At 35.6% G+C, this 26,338-nt stretch overlaps 1 protein-coding gene and 1 pseudogene across 4 annotated transcripts in view; one reads left to right on the top strand and one right to left on the bottom strand.

The window, feature by feature from the left end:
• UBR3 (ubiquitin protein ligase E3 component n-recognin 3) overlaps nt 1-26,338 on the top strand; it is a 140,849-nt gene that overhangs the window by 39,778 nt on the left and 74,733 nt on the right. For all 4 annotated transcript variants that reach the window (XM_087819792.1, XM_087819791.1, XM_087819790.1 and 1 more), the window contains exons 6-10: nt 8,020-8,086; nt 12,685-12,815; nt 13,993-14,221; nt 18,442-18,621; nt 19,203-19,336. In XM_087819792.1, the coding sequence (XP_087675918.1) occupies nt 8,020-8,086; nt 12,685-12,815; nt 13,993-14,221; nt 18,442-18,621; nt 19,203-19,336 (741 nt within the window). The remainder of the gene's footprint in view (nt 1-8,019; nt 8,087-12,684; nt 12,816-13,992; nt 14,222-18,441; nt 18,622-19,202; nt 19,337-26,338) is intronic.
• Nucleotides 21,126-26,319, bottom strand: LOC107544580 (kanadaptin pseudogene; annotated as a pseudogene).

The raw sequence follows: 26,338 nt of genomic DNA, 5'->3' as shown, positions 1-26,338 counted from the left end.
ACTATTACTGTTCAGCAAATTTGTCCTAAACTCTTTAGCTTAAAATTGCCATTTTATTTTGCTCACAATTTTATGACACAGGAACTTGGGAAGGGCAGCTGGGCAGTTTTTGCTTGGGTTGTCTGATGTGATTCCAGTTAGTTGTTGGCTGCAACTGCTGTCATCTGGAGGCTTAGCTGACATAGAGATTTGATGACACGGGGCTGGCAGTTGATGCTGTCAGGGAGCTCAGCTAGCTGTTGACCAGAGTGCTTACATGTGGCTTCTCCAACCTGGTGATTTAAAGTTGTTGGAATTCTTATATAGTCACTGGCTTCTTCCAGGGTGTGCAGCACAAGAACAGAAGCTGTAGAGCCTTTTCTGAGCTAGCCTTGGAGGTGACATAGTGTCACTTCCATTGTGTCCCATTAGTTGTGAATGAGTTGCTAAGGTGGGCGCAGATTCAGTGGGAGGGGACATAGATCCCACCTCTCAATGGGAGGATTGTCAAATAATTTGCAAACATGTTTTAAAACTTCCACAAACTGGATGTGACATTTGCCATTCTTTTTTTTTTAAATCCTCACCCGAGGATATATTTTTCATTGCTTTTTCAGAGAGAGTGGAAGGGGGAGAGAGAGTGGAAGGGGGGGAGAGAGAGAGAGAGAGGGAGCAAGAAAGAAAGAAAGGAAAGAAAGGAAAGAAAGGAAGAAAGGAAGACAGGAAGAAAGGGAAGAAAGAAACATCGACGTGAGAGAGACACATTGATTGGTTGTCTCCCGCAGGAGCCCCAATGGGGCCGGGGATTGAGCCTGCAACCGAGATACTTGCCCTTGCGTGGAATTGAACCCAAGACCCTTCAGTCCGAGGGCCGACTAATAACGGAGCCAAACTGGCTAGGGCTCATTTGCCATTGTTTTCCTTGGATTTTTTTTTTAATCATAAATAACTGTATTTATTTATTTATTTTTTAAATATATCTTTATTGATTTCAGAGAGAGGAAAGGAGAGGGAGAGAGAGATAGAAACATCAATAATGAGAGAGTCATTGATCGAGCCCACAACCCGGGCATGTGCCCTGACCCGGAATCGAACCCCAATCGCCTGGATCCTGGGTTGATGCTCAACCGATGAGCCATGCCCGCCTGGGCTCCTTGGATTTTTTTGATATCCAGTAATGACTAGTGATTATAGCTTTAACACAACAACAATTGACTATAGATTTTTTCTATCTGTTTCAGTGGTACTTGTGTGTTGGGAAAAACTGCAACATGATAATGAAATACCAGAGTAGCCAGAAATGGCTATTGTAGAGTTTTAATTAAAATTAAAGTTTTCCTTAAGTATAGTAGTTACTCTTGTACATCAAGAGAATATAAACGTATATTAAGATTGTAAGATTTAAAAAAAAAAAAGTTGATCTTTACCTTTGTGAAACAGAAGGGAATGTACTAAAATTTTACTAGCATTTATTGCAGCTTATGGAACAAAATACACTTTTGAATTTAATTAATAATGAAATGATAAAATTATTATAATGCTTCTGCTAGTCTTTTCTTGGGGGTCTTCTGTCCTATTGTATTCTGCTTTTATTAATGGGAAACATTACTCTATTAGGACCAGTGACCTACATGAAAACAACAACTCTGGAGCTATAATAAATAAGAGTGTATTGAGTTTTAGAATGATTTATTTAGAGAGAAAATAAAAGAATTTCTACCCACTCACTTAAAAACTAATGTCATTAATATTTTAAATTTGTATTGTACTTTTATTCAAAGCATTTTTTACATACATTAGTTAAAATGATAAAAACTGCAAAAACAGTAATTTAATAAAGAATAGAATAAAGGAGAAGTAGATTTAGAGATAAGGCAGATGGAAAGAATGTGATAGAAGAGTATCCAGATACAGATGTTCTTGAACAAATACCTATTTTATGCCATTAAAAAATTTAGGACTTTTAAAGTCATATTGAATTTTTATTTTGCAATGTAGGCACAAATGGTGTGTTTGCTTTTAGTATTTATATTTGAAATTTAGTGAAGAGCTGGATAAGGCTTTAAAGATTGGAATTTCTATGACCTTATCCTACCGGCCCATGGAATTACTGAGCAAGCCCTTTTCGTGATTTCATTCTTGTAATGTAACATATTATATAAAAGGGAAGAAAGGATGAGAAGAGGGTAGTGACATCTCAATGATTACATAGAGAGAATTCTAACAAAAAAATGTTGTAACTTAGAATTTAGGATTGGAAGAGACCCTAGAGGTAATCTAATTTTACCACTTCTTTTAAAAAATGACAAACAGATTTGAAACTATAGCTGCAACAAGATTTCTTTCTATTTGCAAAGAGTTTTATTTGAATGAGTATACATATTATAGTCTACTTAATTTTATTCATACAAGTTGTGTCAGATATTTGTCCCCACTGGCCCTAGAGTAACAGGACACTGTGTACTCAGCAGTGCTATTTATACACAACATTCTTCACACTACTAATTCTTTTTTGTGTACCTCATATGAAGTAACAGTAGAACATTTGTTCTGTATAGAACCAAAAAGAAAAAGAAGAGCACATTTTAACTTTGAGATATTTTTAAATTTAAATATACATTTATTCATTTTTGTTTAGATTTATTTATAACCATCAGATAATTCATTTCAAAAGAAAATTATCTCCAGTATTGTATATACATGGGTCTAATTAGAGAGTTTCTCAGAGAAAATAAGGTCTTTTAGATCAAGATAACTTTTCAAGGCAAGATTATGTTCACTGTGCCATTGCCATAAGCAGCGTCATTTAAAACACCCCCCCCCCGTGAAACTATAAAAATATGAATGTGTACTGTGGAAAAAATAGAAAAATAGAAAAAAGTTGAAAAAGAAAACATTTACCTTCAGCTGTACAATCCAGAGGCAACCCTTTAAAAAAAACTTTGCTTGTTTATTTCTGGTCTTTTTCCTGCATTCTTTTACATAACTGAGAAATAATTACTTAATAAAATAAGTTATTGTGTAGATGTGTTCTCAGTATTTTTCCTCTGTTCAAGACAGAATCCAAATGAACAGTTAAAACTAATTTGTTGAAACTTGTACCCACAGGAGGATTATTAAAAGTGAAAGTCAGAGTTGCTTTTCATAAATGAATAGGTAAAAGAAAATTAAGTGATTTGGAGGTATAAGGTTTAATTTTGTTATCATAAATTACATTAGTGGTTAAGGCTGGGGTGGGGAACCATAGAAATGTGTGTGGGAAGGATCTTAGAAATATCTAATGTATTTCTTTTTCAGTGTAGGACTTGTTTATACAACATTCCTGACAATTGGTAAGCCTCTCTAAACACTTCCAGTGGCAGGGAGCTTACCTAGTTTAAGAGGCAACTTGTTCCTTTGTTTGATAACTCTAATTACTAGGAAGTTCTTCTCAGTACTGTGCTAAAAATCGTAATTTTCACATAGATTTTTGTTTCTCCAGAATGATTTTTATTTTTACTTCCATATAACATCCTTTTAAACATTTAGCTTTAGTTATTTAATTTTCTTTGCTGTTCATACCTCTTTTACTTATTCACTCCTTTTAATAATTTATGATCTGATTCAGTGTACCATCATGGGACATCTTTTAATAAGCATACTGTACCTTTGTTAAGGCCTAAGGCTTTTGTGGCCTTTTAGCAGCTACACTAGACTGTTGGCTTCAGTAGTCAAATGAAATGTCTAGGATTTTTTTTTCCCCTCTTCAGATTTACAGCTGACAGATTAGAGCTCTTTCTCTGTTTGTACTTATAGGGTTGATTTAAAGAAACAATTTCAGATTACAGTTTCATTTTATTCTAATCTCTCAAGATCTCCTTTGGATTTTACGTTGATAACCTGATATGTTAATTATTCCTTTTAGCCTTTTGTATTCTGTGTTAACCTTCTTTGGGTATTGTTTTAATCTGACTTCTTTTTGTAGTGCTCACATTTTTAAAATATGTATAGTAAATCTACCAAAGAAAGAAAGAAAAGTTATTTGTCTTGAGAAACCATCTGTTGATTTTTGAGGCCTAGAGTTCAAATCTGTTTTTTTAAATCCGTTTTGGACCTGTATACGTATTTTGTGCCTGAAACACATGTAACAGTGTTTTCTATTATTCTGCCCATGGACTAATTAAGGTCTGGAAAATGTTACTGAGAGCTGAACAATCATGTCTGGACTGAGATTGTACTTGGTTTATTTCCTTTCGTTTTTCCTTTTGAACCACCATCTTCTCCAAGGGTTCTGTACTGCTTCTTCATGGACAAATAGGGAAGAACTGCAGCTTCCCATAATGAATTTGGGGTAGGATGGAGCACTGTGGTCAGGATAACTGCTTAGTTTCATCTTCTTTAATTCCTAAAATTCCCACATCTGAAAAGTACTCTATTCATTAAAAATATTGTTCTCAAAATAAAAATATGGAACTTGTAATAGATAACACAGTTGCCCATTATCTTGAGCAGATTATTGCAATTAGGATTGGAAATCAGAACTAGTATTTAAAAATATTGACTTAGAGCTATAACCCATATTCATTATTGAGTAAAGAGAAAATAGATATTAACAAAAATTACCTATTATTCTATCACTTAGAGGTGATTTACTGTAAATATCTATATTCTAACAGATTTAAAAAAAAATTGACTTCAGAGAGAAGAAGGGAAAGGGAGAGAGATAGAAACATCAATGATGAGAGTCATTGATCTGCTGCCTCCTGAATACCCCGGGGATTGAGCCAGAAACCTGGGCATGTACCCTGACTGGGAATCGAACCATGGTCCCCTGGTTCATGGGTCGACACTTAACCACTGAGCCACTCTGGCCAGGCTCTAACATATTTTATACAGGGGTGGACAAAAGTAGGTTTACAGTTGTGAGTTTGTAAAACACAGTTTATTCTTATTCTTATTTATTAGTTATTGTATTATTTTTCATATGAACAACTGTAAACTTACTTTTGCCCACCTCATATACAGTATATTTAAATGGTTTCATGCTGTACATGCTATTCTATACCCTGCTTTTTTCACTAATGGTAGTTTTGAACATCTGTAATGAGTATATTTTAACAGATTTTATTTGTTTATATTACCAATACCTAAATGGTTTTATACTCTATATACTATTCTACATATGAGACCTTTTTCTCATATATAATAGCTTTTGAACATCTATCTGGTCACAGTGAATTTAGAGCTCTAGCATTGTTTTTCTACATAGGGTACAGGTGTACTATAATTTAGTTACCTAGTTTCCTATTATTGGAAGCCAAGGGATAGATTCTTCCCTCCCTTCCTCCCTCCCTCCCTTTCTTTCTTTCTTTCCTATTATAAATAACATGTGATGAATATTTATGCATATAGTTCCTATTTACTTGTTGGATTATTTCTCTAGGATAAGTTCCTAGAACTGAAATTTCTGATCCAATGATAAATACACTTTAAAGACTTGTGACATGTATATTGACAAGTTGCCATTCAGGAAAATTGTACTACTGTATCCTGTCAGCAGCAGTGTACAAGAGTACCCATTTTCTCACTAGTTTAGATGGAGATAATCTTCTTTCCTAGCTGTGGCTGATATTTACTGTGATGTCCAGTCCACCTCACTGGTCCGTGTTTACAGAGTTCTGTTGTTGTGCCTTTGCTTATGCTATCTTCTTATTTTGGAATGAAGTTCTCCTTTGCATGGCTAATTTTACTTGTTCTTTAGACTATAAGGCTGAGAAATTTATAGAACTTTGTATACTCATGACTATTGCTTGATTAAGGATATTCTTTTCATAGGAAATTTATATTTAAAATAATGAAGTAATCCTAACCTGGGATATAATATAGTTTATTCAGATTTATCTTTTCTCTCAGGGCTGGGAGAACAGTTTCATAAATGGCTATTAGCTAAAATCTCAAACTTTGCAATCCCCTGGGCCCTGTGGCATGATTTTGCATTCTTGTGTCTGTATTCTGTCATTTTGGTTTTTTTGTTTGTTTTTCCATTGATTTTGTTTTTAGAGGAGGGAGAGGGAGAGAGAGAGAAATATCAGTGTGAGACAGAGACATCAATTGACTGCCTCTCCCCCCAACTGGGGATTGAACCCACAGCCTGGGTATGTGCCCTGACTGGGAACTGAACTGGCATCCTTTCTGTGCACAGGATGATGTTCAACCAACTGAGCCAAACCAGCCAGGGCTGTTTGCTGTCTTTTTTTTTTTTTAAATATGTCTTTATTGATTTCAGAGAGAGGAAGGGGGGGAGAGAGAGATATAGAAACATCAGTGATGGGAGAGTCACTGATTGGCTCCCTCCTGCACCGCCCCCCTCCCCGGGATCGAGTCCGAAACATGGGCATGTGCTCTGACCGGGAATCGAACTGCGATCTCCTGGATCATAGGTTGATGTTCAGTTGCTGAGCCCCACCGCCTGGGCTTTTTTAAAAAATGAATCCCCACCTGAGGATATTTTTTCCATTGATTTTTAGAGAGAGTAAAAGGGAGGGAGGGAGAGGGAGAGAGGAGAGAGAGAGAAACATTAATGTAAGACACATTGATTGGTTGCTTCACCCACACGCCCTTCTGGAGCTGGGGATCAAACCAGTAACCCAGGTATGTGCCCTGCCCTTGACCGGGAATCGAACCCATGACCCTTTGGTGTTTGGGCTGACACTCTAATCACTGAACCACACAGTACAGGGCTGTTTTCTGTCTTTTAAGGTTCTGAATTTCATTCTGGTTGAGTTTCTCCAATGGCAAGGGTAAGGGTGACAGAGGAGGAGTAGTTTGACTGTCAGTCCTGCTGCCTGGTAGATTGCCATGGAAACCTGGGCAATGGTGGGGATTAACAGGGAGAGGGTGTATTGAAGTGCTCAGTAAATGTTGAATGAATAAGCTAAGTGGTAGCTCTGGAAAACCTCAGACTTGGCCCTGAGGACTGATGCTGGACTTGACAGAAGCCAGAAGTTAAGACTGGTATGTAGGCCAAGGAAGCTATACTAGTAGATAGAACACCAACATGAAGCTGAGGCTACTTTTCTGCTTTGAAGATTTGATGTGCTCAGTGTGAGAAATCTGGGAATTTGTATTATAATTCTAACATGCCACCAACACCAGTGTTAGCACAACAGACTATATGCCAGAATACTACCACACATGTCTTTATAATACCAGTTCACTCACATATGTTTGGAAAATAGGGAAAAGATAGTATAACATGGAAGTTTTGGATTCATATGCAATTTTTCCTAGTTTAGGAGAGCTGTGAAATTTAGAGTACAATCATAACCTTTAGCTGGAGGGGGAAAATCCCTGAACTCAGCCACAAAGACAGCAAGAGCCTTTTCAGCAACATTTTAAAGAAAATTAGAAGTGTGCACCTGTGCCCAGGGCTCCCTCTCTAAGAGGCACACCCCTGGGCTCACCTTGGGCTCACCTTGGTCTCACTGGCAGCAGGCTGCTTCCTCTGTTCCTCCTCCCTTTGCGTTGTCTCGGTGCCCTGGCTTCCTCTCTCTTGTTGTGGTGCAGTGTACCATCTCTTGAGACTGCCTCAGACCACTCCGCGATGTTTGCCTGAGCATCCAAATGATCTTCCCAGGTATAGATTATGGCTTTTGTTTGTCTTAGACCTTCAGAACCTTTTTCTCTATTCATTGTTTTGGCCCTCTTTCCCTCCTTTCTTTTCTTCCTGTGCTAATCTGCTTCCTTTCCCCTTTAGCTTCTTTATTCATTAAGGTTAGGAAAATTTTTATTTTGGCACTTTGCAGTAGAAGAACAGATTAAGTTTAAGAGCTCTTGTATTTTATACTAAGGATTTTCATTATATATTTTAATAGAAATTAGCAGCATTATAAGGTACTATAGCAAATACATAAAAGTAAAGTGTGTTGATTAATAATATGTAAGCGTGACTATAGCTTGACTATATTACATATTTAATCATTTATAAGCATACCTATATTTATGTAAAATATATAAATTCATGAATAGCATTATTGTAATGCTGATTTTGTTTTCCTCCAGGAGGATCAGGATGGGAGTCAAGGTCTGGGCAAGAGAAAGAGGGTCAAACTAAGCAGTAGTGCCAAAGGTATTTATATTTTATTTTTACCTTGTATAAAAAGCTCTTAAAGTGCTTAATCACTAAGAATACTTGATTGGCCAGCCATATTGACATCAAAGGTGTTTGAAAGGAGAGCTATGTTATTTTGTCCAATAATGAAGAAGCTGTTGTTAGAGGAGTGATTGTGGAGAACCTCAAAAGCAAGTAAAACCCTTACTATTGGTATTTTGTTATTTGTTTTTTTAATAAAATGTTCATTATCATATTTGAGCCAAAAAAAGGTAAGTCTTCTCATTGATTCTTTGATTTGGAGCTAGTGTTTTAGGTGTAAAGTTTTAGTTCGGTTTACATCTTTTTTATAATCTGGGGTATGCATTTTCTAGAGTGAAAATGACAAATGGAGATGGTGAGTGAGAGAAAGAATGTGAATTAATGAATATGAGAATGAATGGGAAGATTAGCACTTAACATATTAAGGGATCAGTGAAGACTTAATACATGTTCACTCAAAGGAGGAAGTAGATATGCTATAGCGAGGGAATAGATTAGTAATAAAATAATGCATGATACTTATGAACCTTTGTATATGCTAGACATATGCTAAGCACTTCACATGTGTTGTTTTATTTAATTCTCAAAAAAACCACATGAAGCAGGTTATTATTATTATTATTTTATGAATTAGAAAATGGAGGCATGTTAGAGATCACAGCTAATGGGAGGTAGATCCTTAATTCAAATCCCAGGGCCTGAGCTCATAACCACTATGTTTTTTGGCCGTCACTGAAAGCTTTTCTTGAGTACTTGTTTTTAGTTGTCAGCCTGCATTTTGGATTTTTGCCATGGTCAAAAGTTTAACATAGTCTATTGTTTGGGTTAATATGGTCTGTTAGAGTCTCCAGAGGTTAAAATAATCTTTGATGAAAAGAAGATTCTTATTTCTGGTGCTGATTAAGTATATCTTGTGGGATATTTAGGACTGCTTGGAAAGGTGGAGCAAGCAGGTAGTTTCAGTTGAGGCTCATTTTGTAAGTGTTCTTAGTTATTTAGGCTGCTGCATTTAACTTGTGGGCTACTAGCAAAGGGCATGAAGTTTAGTCTGCACTCCAGGATGCACACATACAGACATGCTCCCCTTCTTCCTGGCTCAGCAGAGAATCAGTGAAGCCCGAAGAAGCCCATATGGCTACCTGGCCTTTTGACTTACTCGAGTTGTCCATGTTTTTGCCTGAGCCCTTGAGACACATTTGAGTTGGAGCAGATTATCAGACTTATGCTTGAGTTTAAGCTTTAGGGATGCCCAGAAAATACCTGTTATGGTTTAAGAGGACATTGTTTTCTTTAGCCTGATCAAACTCTGGCTAAAGGCACTTTTTATGCAGACTTAAAGTTGAAGTTTGTTTTCTTTTATCCTGAATTTTTTTCAAATTTGGGATTGGATTGTCTTCTCTTTCTTTTTCTATGGTAAGAAGTAGTCAACCAGTTACCATTTTTTGTTTACATATGTACATGGAAGAGATGGCTTTTTGAATTAGTAGAACCCCTCATGTTTTAAAAAAGTGACTGTTGCTTTTGAAAATATCTGAAGTCCAGGGAGTGGTTTATTTTGTTCAACAGTTTGAAAGTGAGCTGAAAATAAAATACATAATGATAAGCAAGAGATGAGGCACTGTGCTGAACACATCACTGCCTATTCTCAAAACCTAAATTTTAAGGATAAAGAAATTGAGGCATAACATGCTATTGCTAACATGAACAAGATTATCGAGGGTAGTGAGTTGCAGTCTGGACTCTACTGTTTTAATTAAAACCTTTACCTTACTCATACATTTACATCACATACTGATTCTTCAAAAATTTCTTTTTAAAATTTGGCTTAAGGTAGTTTAGGCACTGCACAAATCATGACAATTTAATCAAGATTTTAAACATAGTCATATGTAACTAAGCATTTCTAACCATATTTCTGTAACATAACACATAAAAAGCACTTAACTTGTGCTTTAAATATCTTGGGAGATTTGACATCACCTATTTTAACAACAATTATGAAGACTTGCGGGAGGTTTCTTTGGAGGGTGGTGTTTGAAGGTGAAAAAAAATTGAACTCTACATAACTGTAGCTATTTACATTTAGTAGAAACCAGAACTTTAATGGTGCATTTGGATTGTTTTACTTATTTGAAACAAAGTTAATGTATCTTTCCTTTTAAATGCTTGACATATAGTATTATGGTAGCTTTTCATTTGGCTAATGTGATCTTGCAGAGTCATAGCTATGCATTCTAAGATTAATGCTACTAGTTTTGTTCAGCTTTGTAATACATTAAAAAACACTTATCTGTGAGGATTTTATTTTTTTTTGTAGTCTGAAATTTTCAATCATATTAGTGCCAGTGAATTGTGAGAATTAAATTGGCTTCAGCAATATGCTGTGGATTATATTCTAATTTTTAATTATAATCTTTACATTCCTGCCATATGATTCACTTGGGTCCTAATTTTATTACTTTTTGGATTTGAATCTGTTACTGTGTGTCTTTGAATATATTTTACCTTATTTCTTGCAAGACTGGTTTATTTCTGTTTTTATTTTTTATTTTTGTTAATCCTCACCTGAGGATATTTTTCCATTGATTTTTAGAGAGAGTGGAAGGGAGGGAGGGAGTGGGGGGGGAAGAGAGAGAGAGAGAAACATTGATGTGAGAGAGACACATTGATGGGTTGCTTCCCGCATGTGCCCAACCCAGATGGGGACTGAACCCAAGACCCTTTGGTGTGCGGGCCAACGCTCTAACCATTGAGCAACACCGGCCAGGGCTTATTTCTGTTTTTAAATCATTGCCATATCCTGGGAATAGTTTCTTTGTTACAAGTAGAAAATTCTGAGATTTGGGAAATAATTATTTAGTTTCTAATAAAGGGATGTATAGTGTAACTGTATTTATGTTTTTACCCCATTACATATTGTTTATACTGAAAGCACCATTGAAGGGGAGCTAGGTAGGGGATTGGTAGATACTTTTGTCTTGCTGTAGTTAAAATCATAGTGTCTCCAGAATAATAAAGTTATTCTGGAAATAATGGGTTATTAATTACTAATGGAAAGATTGGGTTCAAGTTAGGTCTAATAAAAGCCTTATTAAACTCAGAATATTTTATGGAAGAATCAGAGAGCAAGGATATACTGAATTTACTGCTACCCTTTTAGACTCATTATCTGAGGGAGATGTGGTAGGAACACATTATCATAGAAGAACTGTGAAATTGGGTAGGGTTAATCGAAAAAACTCTACAAGGTTATCCTGCACGACAGCTTGAACTATAATGTAGTTATGACTGTACCTTCGTATTTTGGTGCATGTGATACTGTTTTGTTCAAATTTCTCATCTAGTTCCAGTTCCTGTTTAAGCACCATCACTGAACCAGTCCATTCACAGTTGACACTTGCTATGTCCTTTTGGTTTCCTTATATAGAGATGATGACTCAGAGCAGTAGCCCAAGATTTTTTGCTCCAACAGAGATTAATAGTCAGAATTTTCTAGGGAAAATAATTAGAGAAAGTGATAGCTAAATTATTAAAAATATTCAACATGTAAATCATATACATGTTGAGACCTTTCTGTTGACTAGGTGTGGCAAGGATTCAGAGATTAGCAACAGATAGCCTAGCCTTCAAGGAGTGGCACTTGGCCTTAGAAAAAGGCTTTCCAGTAGATAATTTTATCTCCCTTTGAATACTTTTATTAAAAAGAGGGCATCTTGAGTCCAGTGCAAATAAGCATATATAACACCTTTGTATTTCTCCTGGTATATTTTTACTAGAAAAAAGCAAATGCTTCTGTATATTACAGTAAATAATGCATTAGTAATTATTTTCCCTAGTGAAGTTAGCATTTCATTTATGAAGGGTAATTTTTTTTTAATTCCTCATCTGAGGAAATTTTTTCCATTGCTTTTACAGAGAGAGTGGAAGGGAGAGAGAAACATGGATGTGAAAGAGACACATCAATTGGTTGCCTCCTGCAGGCGTCCCCACTGGGGCTAGGGATTGAGCCTGCAACCAAGGTACATGCCTTTGGGCGGAATCAAACCTGGGACCCTTCAGTCCGAGGGCTGATGCTCTAACCACTGAGCCAAACTGGCCAGAGCTATGAAGGATGATTTTGAAGAGGTAGGTAAATTATTGAATTTATAAAAATTTCCCCTCTTTTTTAAAAATTAAAAAATTTGGATAGCTTTGGACTTTATGTACTTAATAGTATGTTTTTAGCTTGAAATCAATATTACTATTTTAAATTAGGTATTATGAATATTGTTCTTGTAAGATTAATCTTAGTAGAAATTTTAGTTAAATGATTTATGTTTAAGGACAAGTAATTACTTATTTTATTAGTAACTGCTTTATATTAAAACATAAGGATTAAGTACCTTGTTATTTATATACTGTGGAGATTATAGAAACTTAGCTTGATATTGTCAGTTTTATCATTTAATTATTGAAAAGGTATCCTTAATATTTAGATACATTTAGATGTTTGAGGTTGATGGGTTATTAATTATAATAAGGTTTAAATGAGATGAGGAACTTAAATCATTAGACTGTAATTTTTTGTTATGCAGATCAATCCATAATGGATGTTTTGAAGCATAAAAGTTTCCTAGAAGAACTGTTGTTTTGGACTATAAAATATGAATTCCCCCAGAAGATGGTAACTTTCTTACTCAATATGCTTCCAGATCAAGAGTATAAGGTATTTACATTTTTTCTCCCTTTCTGAACTTTGCTCCCCATTCTTTGTCTTTTCTTTACTAAAATTTTAAAATATACTTCTCAGCTGTGGCTTATTGTGTTATAGCTCTGAGGACTGATATAACACTATGAAAGAGCATAGGGCCTGCAGAAGAAGCACAGTATGAAAGATTGCAGCAAAGCACCACTATTAAGCGGAATTCCTGAGAGTTGCCTTTCTGCATGGAACTTGATCCACAGGGGATGCTGCAGGACAAACATAAACACAATTGCACAAATAAATATGTTGTTACAAATTGTAACAACATATTGTAAATTCTTTGAAGGAGAGGTACAGGTGCTATGAGAATGTGTAATGGGGGCAACTGAATTTAGGTTGTGGGGTTAAGCATAGGAAAACATGGAATTAGTAGCTGCTTGTCATAAAGTTAAATACAGAACAGTTATTGACTCATGTACACATGTAGGTAGAGGTGAAGTCTCTAGTCTCAGTGTCTGGACTCACCTGTTACTGCCATATAGTTATGGCAAAATGTGACACAGCCTAGTGTATGAAAATGAAAATGAATCATGCTGTAGTTCTTTTTATGGCCTAGATTATAAGGCCTCTTTAGGAGTAACACTTTAATAATGCCGTTGTTTTGTGTCTTTATACCCGCTTAAGAAAACAACAGAGGAAATGTATATGTTACACAGAAAGAATATTTAGTCAGACTAGTGGTCAGCTTTCAGATCAAATAGGAGAAGGTATTTCTTTTGGAGTAATCACATTGACTCACTTGTTAAGTTATATGAAATCTATGATAGTTTTTAGCTGAGACTTTAGATTTCGTTGTTAAAGCAGGTAGCACAGAACAAAGAGATATACTTTGACAATAAATTGATTTATTTATGAGCATAGTGAAAATCTGTGTTTTAAACTAGTAATTGCTTTAAAATTTTAACAGTTTAAAATGCCTATTAAAATTTTTTAACCCTCAAAATATTTTGCTAATGTTCCAAAAATTGGGGAAATGTGACTTAAGTCTACTGTCATCATTGAAATTATTTTTCAGTTACCTTTCACATTATTACAAACTAATAATAGTTTAAAATGTTAATGTAATATATTGGACAATGTGTTATAAAAGTCAAAGTTAAACTAATGTGTCTTTTTTTTCTATTTAAAAAATTTATAGGTTGCTTTTACAAAAACTTTTGTTCAGCATTATGCTTTCATTATGAAAACACTGAAGAAAAGTCATGAATCAGACACAATGTCTAACAGAATTGTGCATATTAGTGTTCAGTTGTTCAGCAATGAGGAGCTGGCCAGGCAGGTAACAGAAGAATGTCAGCTGCTGGATATTATGGTCACTGTGCTATTATACATGATGGAAAGTTGCCTTATTAAAAGTGAGCTACAAGGTAAACTCAGAATTATTTCACTAGTTTTATTATTAGTATACTGTGTATCCCTAGTCTTAAAAACTTCTTAGATGTTTAAAAATAGCTTTAAAAATATTATAAAACAATACATATTTGTTAAAGAAATTTTTGGAAAATTTTCAGTAACAGTTAAAGCAAAGCTTGAAAATCACCTGTAGTTTAGGAGCCCCAGTCACTTGATGGATAAGGTATTGGCTTCCTAAAATCACCTGTAGTTTTGTTATTCATAAATAACTTCTTAACATTTTGGGATATTTTCTATAATTTTTTTTGATATACATATACACACACATACATATATACACACATACATATATACACACAAATATATATATATACACACACGCACATAAAAATGTGTTCCACAGTGTACATGTCAAGAATATGTTTTAATGATTACAGGTATTAATATCACATGGCTTTACTATAACTTAGTTAAACATTTCCTTATTAGATGTGTGCCTGTTTTTTTAATCATAAATTTGTTACTATCAGCCTTAGACATTTTTATATGCTTATACTTTTATAATTTAAAAGTTGGAATAAATCTTGCCTTTTCTGTGCTCCCATAGTGAGATTGTTGATTTTCTTCTTTTGTGCCCACTATATGGTTGATACTCCTCAAATTGCCATATATTTCTAGGACCTTATCATATTCTCATTTCTCTGTGGTCTTTCATCTTAACTTTACCTCCCTATAATAATTTATGTTATTTGGGTATTTGCTATGTACTGGGCACTCTGGTAATACTATTTATATGTTGTTTTGATTAAGCTCTGAACAACTCTCTGAGATTGACATTATTACTATCCCTACTTTAAAGATGAGTAAATTGAGGCCGAGACTGTGCACCAAAAGGTTGCCGGTTCGATTTCTGGTCAAGGCACATGCCTGGGTTTTGGTTCAATCCTTGGTAAGGGGTGCGCAGGAAGCAGCCAATAGGTGTCTCACTCTCACATCAATGTTTCTCTCTCCCTCTCCCTTCCTCTCTCTCTAAAAATCAATAAAAATATTTATTTTTTTTAAACAAAAGGAAAAGCCTCACCCTGGCCATGTGGCTCAGCTGGTTAGAGTGTCAGATATACCAAGGTTGTGGGTTCAATTTCTGGTCAGGGCACATACAGAAATCAACCAATGAATGCATAAATAAGTGGAACAACAAATTGATGTTTCTCTCTCTCTCTCAAATCAATTAAAAAAAACGAAAACTAAAAAGTTTTTGAAAAAAAGGAAAAGGCATCTGATAGTACATGATCCCTACATTACATTTTTACTTTGTTGTTTTCATTTCTGCACCATACAACTTTGTGATCCCAAACATAACATAACTTTTCACATTCCTGAAATTTTAGTTTGCCTTATAAAAGTCTGTGTAAAATGGGGCTTAAAACCATGTGTTGCGTAACATTAGGAATGTCAGTAGTTGCTAGAAATCCCAGATTGACCTTTTGTCCTACATATTAAACTGTTTATTGAATTATGTTCTTTGGGTGTCAACAAGCCACTCAAACACACTATGTCCACACCAAAAACTTACTATCTCTGTATCAAGTCTGCTGCTTTTCTGTTATTGTGTGTGTGCGTGTGTGTGTGTGTATGAGTACACAAGTCTGTGTTTTGGTACCACTGCCTAACCATGTACACAGCTGCCCAACCTTAAAACCCAGGAATCATCTTTGACTTCTTGTTGCTCCTTGGTGATATGTAGCGAATTGGTGATATAGCAAACATCAAGTCTGTCTTTTATACCTTCTAAACATCTTAAAATAGCCACTTCTCTTTATCTCTGCCTCTTCTTGCTACCACCATAGTTCAAGCCATTGTTATCTCTAGGCCTTTTCCACTAGTTATCACCTTTTCTTTAGTCACTCTCCACACTACACATCTGATCATGTCCCCTTTCTTAGCACCCCACTGCCCTCCAGTGGCTTTCACAAGAACAGTAATATTCAAAGTTGTGTCAAAATAGTGATTTTAAGTAATTATATTCTGCTTACTTATCCTCTGGTTTTAATTAAATAGAACAGTGATGAGTGTTTAATTTTTTTTCAAAATCCCCGCATCCCTAAGCACGTTCCCATCAATATCAATGGCTCACCAACTCACAGCGACAGTAGTTGTCAGTCAGAGGGCTTTCCTGAATCTCAGGTGTGGGTTATTTATAGAAAGCCCCTAACCCCCTCTCTCATCCTATTGAGAAGCACTGAAAGAAAGTATACTTTGTGGGTCCTGTTCTTATATATATAGTTAAGCTTCAGTACGATAAGAGTTCCCACATTTGCCTCAAGTTCAAGCAACAAAGGCAGCATAGCAGGCCTGAGACTCAAATTCCATATGCTCATTTAGTTCTCATTTAAGCTCATACCTTGCAAAAATTAAAACAGATATAAATCTTGCTAAAAGGAAGTGAGTATTTCTATTAAAAATCAAGAGTTGGGTAAAATAACTTCATAGACTGAAACCCAAATTTAATGTATGGAAATTCAGTAGAAGCCCTCCTCACTGATGAGTTTGACAAGTAGGTAGGTAGTTGAGAAAGTTGGTTAAAGTGAGGAATGGTTAAAAAATGATACATGTATTATCTTAAACAGTGCATTTTAACTTAAAACACAAATGAATATTTATTCTCCAGTCTTTTAATTTTGGGCAAAGCATTTTTAAGGCATGGTTTCCTTGACTGGAGTTCTACATCTTATATATATATCACATCTGTAAAGCATCATCTGTGATTTTTAGTTTTAGTTTCTTTAAAGTAGAATAGGAACATTAGATCTTAGTCAAGCAATCTGAGTGAAAAAATCTTTCTAGACTTTTATGATTTTTCCCCCGCCAAGATTTTATTTATTTTATTTTTATTGATTTCAGAGAGAGAAAGGGAGAGGGAGAGAGAGAGAGAGAAACATCAGTGATGAGAGAGTCGCCTCCTCCACGCCCCCAATCGGGGATGAGCCTACAACCTGGGCATGTGCCCTGACCAGGAATTGAACCTCGATCTCCTAGATCCTAGGTCAATGCTCAACCGCTGAGCCGCGCCCGGCCGGGCCCTCCAAGATTTTTTTAGCGTTTTCTCAGGCACTTTTATTGTCTCTCAAAAGCTTGTGATCCAGTTTTTGTAATATTTTTCTTTATGCTTTCATATTTCATCAGTTTATATACTTTTAATTTACATTTTCTATTAAAATAAAAACAGCAATTTACGTGAACAGAAACAAAACTGACTCTGAATAAGCATGTACATACTCGGCTTTTATACCAGGGAATAGGCTACTAGCTTTGAGCATTCTGTGAATTACAGTTATTAGTGTATTTTACAGTGGGAATGGGGGCCTTGTTTATCCAGTGAATCAGTTAAATTGGAATAGGGTAAGAGAGCTAATGCATGTATGTGATAACTTCGAATAGTAAAGATTTTGTGTAAGCATACCACCTCTCCAACAAAATATTTAAATTTTGAGGATTTTGCCCTGGCTGGGTGGCTGAGTTAGTCGTCCTGGTATGCCAAGGTTTCGGGTTTGCTATCCAGTCAGGGCACATACAAGAAGCAACCAATGAATGCATAAATAAGTGGGACAATAAATCCCTCCCTCCCTCCCTCCCTCCCTCCCTCCCTGCCTCCCTGCCTCCCATCAATAAAAAAGACTTAAAAACTGAAACTGTAAAACATTTTGGGGGGGATTTTTTTAAGGCTTAGGAAGTTTATGTGTGTTTTTGTTCTTTAATTTTAAAATACTGTTTTTGCTAAGAAATTTTGTTTACATATTCTTTGAACAGAAGAAAGCGATTAAATATATATTGCTTAAATCACACAGATTTGGTTGCTAAGATGGAACGAGATTAATCTAGGAATAAAAATACTTTATTAATTGGATCTGAAGTATTGCATTATGTCATTGGCATCAAGAAAATAATAGAGTTTTATAAACATAGCTAGCTCAGTATCATGTAATATGTTGGACATATGGTAAACATTATTATAATAATGTGCTACGTATTATGTTAACATTTCATTTAATTCCCTTAAGATAGTGTTTTTTCCATTTTACAGGTGTGGAAATTAATTCAGAGTCTTAAGTAACATGCTTTAAGCCATGGCTTAAAGCCATGAACTTCGGTGTACCTGATTCTAAAGTATATAATCTGTATCCTTGTAAAGTGCTTTTTTTAAAACTTATTTTTGGGCTGTGTGTGTCTGTTTTAGATGAAGAAAATAGTTTACATGTGGTAGTGAACTGTGGAGAAGCATTACTGAAGAATAACACGTATTGGCCTCTTGTCAGTGATTTTATTAATATCCTTTCTCATCAAAGTGTGGCTAAGAAATTTTTGGAGGACCATGGTTTGTTAGTTACATGGATGAACTTCGTATCTTTCTTTCAAGGTATGAATTTTACTTTTTTGTTAATTTCTTTAGTTTACAAAATGCCTAATGCTGAACTATCAAGTATTGATTAAAAGGTAATAGCACATCATTCAGATTACATGTGAAATGTCTCATTTGAATTAACTGATATTTGTAAGTACTTTAATAAAGTATTCATGAAAATATATCAGTTATGGAAAGTGTCAAAATATTAAAAAGAAAACAGAAGAATAAGAATGTAATGTGTTTTAGTATTTTAAACCATTAATCTGGAAGTTTCTATTCTCCAAGAAGATTCATAATGCTTTCATAATAATTTCAAGTAGCATCAATTAAAATAGTTTTGACCTTTTTATTTAATATAGTCAGTTATGTTATATATGAAAGAGACAACTTGAGAAGTGTTTCTAAGAAAACCTAGTTTGTAAAGAATTCCAAAAGGATTAGATTGTTGTATTTTTAATAATTTACTTATTTCTATACATATTGCCATTCGTGTGTATATTAGAATGTGTTTGATACTAGAAAGTCTTCTACTTGATTTTTAATATGAAATCTTGTTTTCATTTAGTAAGGTTTGTATCTTTTAATTTTGTAAGGTATGAACTTAAACAAGCGAGAACTGAATGAGCATGTGGAATTTGAGTCTCAGACCTACTATGCTGCCTTTGCTGCTGAACTTGAGGCCTGTGCACAGCCAATGTGGGGGCTTTTATCACATTGTAAAGTTAGGGTATGTTAATTTTTGTTAATTTCTATATTTACCTTTAAGATAATTAAGAAAAAAGATATGAAAACATTGATTTGTTTGCTTGTGTATAATAATGTTGCAATGTTTAATTTTGAACTCAGCTCTGTGAAGGCTGACTTGAGACAGTAACTATTATTCTTAAGCAGGTTGGATTTCATTTATATTATCAGATCTTTCCAGCCTTCCCTTGTTGTGAATATAAATCTCTACACTCATCTTTATTGTTTCATTTTATCCATTACCAGTTAGTTGCCTGATTCATTTTGTCTTTCAAGGGATGAGGATAGTTCTCAATAAAGTGTATACTTTTAAGATTCCAAGCACAAAATCAGTGTACATGTCATGTAAATTCCAGTTGTTTATAAAACAGTCTACAGGTAACATAGCAGCAACATAAATTGTTATAATTGGATAAGAAAACGCTTATTTGTAATTGCATATATTTATGTCTTTCTATACAAATATATATTTTACATTTGTATTTTGAAATACTGGTTTGGTGGGTCTCCAGAATCCTTAAATAATCCAGAAAAATGGAATCCCCTGATCCTTAAATTAAGGACTTGACTAAGATTTTGCTACATGGATACCATGAAGTCCAGCCTGCTAGCCTGTACCAGTAAGCATGCTGGATAAGATTTTATAGTGGAACTATTTGGAAGCCCTGGATTCTGGTTGGGCTCTACCTCTTTCTACTTAGGTGACTTGGTCAACTCATTTTAAACTATTTGAACTTCTCAGTCTCAGTCTTTTTCCTTATTTAAAAAAAAGCAAAATGAAGGACAGCAAAGCCTGCCCTTCTTCACAGGGTTGTTATGAGGTTCTCTTCCATATACTCTTTAAGTGTATGTGTTTGTTTAAACAGATTTATATTTTCTCTCATGACATCATCTATTCTCTAAATGCAGATGACTCATAACTTTGTTACAGCCTAGCCAGGTTCAAATTTCCAACAGCTCTGGTTACTCATGTAGATCTCCTTATAGGTACATATTTTCTCAGGTCTCTAACTTCTAAAATCATATGTTCACACTGTGTCCTTCATGTTCCTAATGGTATCTTAAATGACACAATTATTTAATGTAGAAACCTTCTCCCCTTGCTGTACCAGCTTTGTTTAACCTGTATCAGATGCCATGAATTCTCTCTTCCATTCTAGAAATGTCTCCCTCCCACTTCTTTCAAACTCTGTCTTAATTTACTTCTGTGTATTTAAACAATCTTAAGTTGTTCAGGCAATTCTTTAACTTGTTTTTCTGCCTCTAGATTCTACTGTAATCTATCCCAGTACTTGTTACTTTTCTAAGTTCTGTGTATATTTATTCTTTGCTTAAAAATTACTCAACTTCTCATCTGTCTCCAGGATAATGTTTGCATTTTCTATAGAGGCATTTAAGATTCTCCACAATTTGCCCTCAACTTGTTTCTCTTAATTCACCTTCCTACTGTATCCCCTCTATCGGATTACCGTTCCTTAGCATGCAATGTTCTTTCTTTTCTTTTAATTTGAACAGTCATGTCTCTTTACTAATTCTCAAAATATATGATTCCTTTTTATATACATACACAAACACTTTTAAACATAAATACCAAGTTCAAGAGGATCAGATGGTTAGATAAACTTAGGAATCCAACAGAATAAAAGAAAAGACCAGTCACCAAATTTTATAAATGATCATCTGAACTCCTTCTCTGGACATTCAGCTTGATGTTCTCCTAAATGTCCCACGTCACATGGTCCACAAGGTCCTCCTTTAGGATTCTGAAGTAATCAATAGCCACACTTGTCATTAAGATGGCTTCTGCCATCTCCACTGCTGGCACATAGTAGTCTGGGTCATCTTCTGGATATTTGGAGGAAAGTGTTGGTGGAAGTTTACCTGGACCAGGAGCTTTCTTTGTCTTTAATTCATCTCTTTTTTTTATATTCATTCTTTGATACTCAGGGTTTCTCATGTGATGCAGGGTTCACTAATCTCTTGATAATCTTTATTCTGTTCCGCTTGGCTGAGTTGGGGCATGTTTCCATGCTGTTTTATTTCTTGAGAACATGTGAGATCTGTGGGAGGACTGTTTCCTGTACTGCTTCTTCTGACCCTCTCTGCTGCTGTAGCCACTGCTTCCGGCCCCAGTGTTGTTTTCCCTGCTCCTCCCCCTCCTGGTCTACATCAGGCTCACCCTTCGCTCTCATTGGAGCTGGAGGGAGCTCAGGATGCGTGGGGGTGACTTCCCTACTGTTCCAGTTTTGAATTTGAATTTGCTCCCTCCTTTCATGGCACAAAAGAGGGCAATGTAAGCTTTTTATTTCAACATCTATAGTCTGAGTCTTTTTTAGTTCTGGAGTCTCAGCTGGCTTTACCATTTTTGTCAACCCTTTAAGTCTCTCTTATTCTTTTCCTCAGTTCAAAAGTTGTCAGGTAAAGTTTCTTCCGGGACACACCGTCCAATGCACTCCCCAATTTCATTTCCAACAAGAACACATCTAAAGAGTCCTGAGATGATAACTCTAATGGAGCTTTGCTTGAGGCTTTCAGTGTCAGAAATTTCAGAGTTCCCTTTCAGCATCATTTAACTTTGCAACCAATGATGCAGAGGCCTCTGGCTTCTCATCAGTCTTCCTAGCCTTCTTCATTCGGTCCAGATGCTTCTTCTCAAGCAGGCCATTCCAATCAAGAAATGTGTCATCATCACTATCATAAAAGTGTCATCATCACTATCATCTTCCCAGCTCTTTGCTTTCCTTTTCTGAGGTGCTGCCTCCTGCAGCAGCAATCCCAAAGGACTGAGGATTTGACGAGCTTCCGGTGAACACTGGATCATTGCTTCTTTTTCCTTCCCTGAGTGAATGGCCTCAGATACCAGTTGTTTCCCAGTTGAATCATCCACAGGTAATCTAACCCTGCAGAGCCAAGTGCTGTGTTCCTGTTCATCAAATTCATATCTCATTCTTCTTCTTCTTCTTGGTTAAAAAAACCTTGGGGAGTTTTTTTTTTAATCTTTTATGTAAAAGGCCTCCCTTTGCTGCTGAAATTCTCTAACAGTGGGGTTCTCTTCAGCCTCATCCTCTATAGCAGCTTCTCCCATTCCCCAGGTGCAGCCCATTTCATCATCTTGACTACTAGTATTTCTCTTCCTCTCAGTGGTATCCATTTCCTTATCTTTGTCTGCGTTTTCTAGCATTTTCTCCAACTTCGTCTGTTGCTTCTTGCGCAATTCCTTCAATTGCGTTACTGTCAACTCGGATTTTGCCTCTAGGTCTTCCTCTGGTCCCTGAAGAAGAAAGAGCCGGGTGCTGCTGCAGAAGTGAAGAACATGCCTGACGTGGAGCCCAGGTGTGGGGTGGGATGTGGGTTTTGTTGATTAAGGTGCCATGGGTGCTTCCTAGATCGTAGAGGTAGAAGCCAGGCCTGTGGCCATCACATTGTCTGTTGGAGCCTGATGCCCTGTGCTGTAGCACGGCTTGGTACCCAGAGACTTCCAGGGTGCTCCAGGCACATGTCACAGCTAGAAAGCCTTCAAAAAATGCAGCAACTGGTTCCTTTCAAGCGATGGGTGCCAAGGATCGTGTTGCCCTTCAGGGTTTATAGACTATAGAGGGCCGTGGGACCATGGCAGCTCTCAGTAAGGGGGAGCCCAAGCTGTGGGTGGCTGCCTGCATTGCTCTTTCTTGACTTCTGTGCTTTTGTTCAAGCTAGTCCCTTTTTTTCTGCATATGCTCTTTCATCCTCTCTGCTTAGTCCCGTGCTTCTTTTACATGAAAATTATCTGGGAAGCTTTAAAATTACATGTGCCTAAGCCCCACTGTCAGAGATTTTGATTTAACTGATATGCAGTAGGATCTCAGCAGTGATTCTAACCAGCGTGAAGAACCACTAGTATTAGCTCTTCAAAAATTCTACTCAAGACTCAACTGATATGTAATCTGCTTATTTAATTAAGTTCTTCCAGTCAGATTTATGATTCCAATCTCAGTGTTTTTATATTACCTGGTTTGATCTCCGCTGTAGCATTTATCAAAAACTGTCATATATATGAGGTTTGTTTGTTCATTTATTCAAAAAATGTTTATTGAGTGCTATTCTGTGCTAGATACCATCTAGATTCTTGGGTTTTTTGGTGTCGAACAAAATAGATGTGGTTCTTGCTCTCATGGAGCAGTCTAATAGGGGGATAGACATTAAGTGAGTAAACACATAGATTTATTTTGCAAACTTTTGTAAGTACTCTATAGGATAATGACAGATTACTGCGATAATAATGAATGTGGAGACTGATTAGATTTGAGGATCCAGGGAGGCCTTTCTGAAGAAAAAATGTGAAGGAGCTAGCTATGTGAACAATAAAACAGGTTACTGGGGGTAGTAGGAATATAGGCTGGAATAGCCTACCTCCAGTGATTGGTCCTTTTAAGGAATTTGTGGCTGGTGCCACAGAGTGGAACATGGAATTGGAGAGAGAGGCAGGGATCAGATTATTAAAGCAGGTCCTTATAGATCATGTTAACCAAGCTTGGATTTAATTTGGAGAAGCCAGTGAAGAATTTTAAACAGAGGTTTGATATGATCAGATTTACATTTAAAAGATCATTATAGTTGTTGGGAAGACTGATTGAAGGGAGTGTGGGAAGCATCAAGGCTAGAAGTAAATAGACCAATGAAGATGCTGTGATAATAGTCTAGATAGGAAATTCAGATTTGAAATTCAAAGTGTATTCAGGATGCCTTTTAGATATTGAAGATGTATTGGAGGTATAATCAATAGGCTTAGTGATGGATTGTATGTTGTTGATGAGAGAGAAACTTGGGGTAACTAGGTATAGAGATAGAAAAAGAGTGATAGAAAAAAGCAGGTTTAGAGAGATAAGAGTTAGTTTTAGATATGTGAAGTTTGAGATGCCTATGAAACATCCAAGTGAAAATAGTGAATAGGTGGTTGCAGTATATGAGATGGAATGAGTTGAAATATATGGCTATATGAGTTTTGTGCTCAAAATAGAAGTCTGGACTAAGGTTATAAATTTTAGATCCTTAGGAATATAGATGATATTTATCATTGGCGATGGGATGAGATAAAGTAGGAAAAGGAGAACAATGGACCCTGAAGAAAGAACTAATGGATATGGAGGGAAAGGAGGAAAACCAGAAGAATTCAGTATCATGTCAGCCAACAGAAGACAGTGATTTAAAGAGGGAGGGTTGACATGATGTTGATATGAAAATACATTATTTTAGGAGGTGACAACTGTTTTGAGGATGAATTAGATTATGAAACTGAGGTTATGTAATAATGAGAAATCATTGTTTCCAGGCAGTAATTTTTAGTTTTGAGGGCCAGGATTGCAATGTGCTATGGTTCCCTTAACCTACGAAGTGAGAGAACAGAGAGAAAACAAGCTCATATTGTCCTGGTAGTATCTGAGAGAGTACTTTCTCAGTTAAAGGAGTATGTAGTTCTTAGATAAGATAGTCTCTTGAGCACTTACAGTATGCCAGACATTGTTCTTTACATTATATTCTTTATATTGTATTCTTATTTAATCCTGATAGCATCTCTTATGAAGTGAATAGTATCATCCCTTTCTTTCATAGGTTAAATAACTTGTCCAAGTTCACACAGCTGCAAGTAAAAGCTGAGTTTGAAAACAAATCCATTTGATTTCATAACCACTTTGTTATAATGGTCTCTTAAGCAAGAAATCCTTTAGCAGCAGTGTTGTCAGGTTTTAGAAGTGTAAACTAGAAGAAAGACTATTATTTAAAGTAAAAAACCCCACCTATTTCTTTGTGTTTATATTCTCTAATTATAAAATTGAAAACTTAAAATGTTAGCAATCAAAAAGGGAACTTCACCTGATAGCTTACTTTGTATGATTGCCCTGAATGCTGTTTGGTTCTTGAAAATGGTAAGAGCTACTAGTTAAACAAGTAGTACTAGATTGATTAATAACATAGAATGGATAAAGGATGGCTCATTTCTAGATTATTAATTTTTGCTTTTTGAACAGAACAAACAAGCTATAAAGTCTCCATCTAGTGGCAACTTTGGGTTACTTCAGACAACAGAACATTTTTATCACCTTCCCCTCCCCACCTCCCAATTCCAGCCTCTTCTCATCTCCTGGAACCACTCATCTCCCTTCTGTCTGTATGAATTTACCTAATCTGGACATTTAAGTAATGATTTATATAAGTGGAATCATACAATATTTAGCCTTTTGTGTCTAGCTTCTTTCACTTAGCATAGTGTTTTCATGGTTCATTTGAGTTGCAGCATGTATCAGTCAGCACTTCATTTCTTCTTATGCTGAATAGAATTCCATCACAGAGATATACCAGTTTTACTTGTCCATTCATGGGTTGATTCCTTTTTTTTTGCTACTATGAATATTGCTTATGTAAACATTTGTGTACAAGTTTTTGTGTGAATATATATTCTTTTAATTAGCTTTGAAGTAGCTATACCATTTTACACTCCCACCAGCAATGTATGAGAGTTTCAGTTTCTCTAAATCCTTGCCAACACTTTTTATTTTACATTTAAAAAATTATAGCTATTCTAGTATATGTGGATGGTATCTTGTTCTGGCTTTGATTTGCATTTTTCTGATGACTGATAGTGTAGAGCATCTTTTCATGTAAATGTCTGTTTAAATTCTTTGCTCATTTTGTTTTCACAAAGGCTATCATGACTTATTTTCCCATTTAACTTAATACTTGCCTATTTCACTGTATCCACTTATCTATAAAACATTAGTGGTACATGCTTATCCTTTTTTCTTCTAAATTATATTGTAAAAAAAGATATTTACAGGCTACTGATAGTACTCATGTTCTTCGCTTTTTAAATTAAATTAAATTAATTTATTTTTATTGTAGTAAAATATATATAACATAAATTTACCTCCTTAAACCATTTTGGGTGTCAAATTCAGTGACATTAAGTACATTCACAGTGTTGTACAGCATGATCACTATCCATTTCCAG

Source organism: Miniopterus natalensis, chromosome 8 (assembly GCF_054644295.1).
Source record: "Miniopterus natalensis isolate mMinNat1 chromosome 8, mMinNat1.hap1, whole genome shotgun sequence".
NCBI lineage: Eukaryota > Metazoa > Chordata > Mammalia > Chiroptera > Miniopteridae > Miniopterus > Miniopterus natalensis.
Note: the sequence above shows the minus strand (reverse complement) of the source record. Positions and strands in the feature narration are given on the sequence as shown.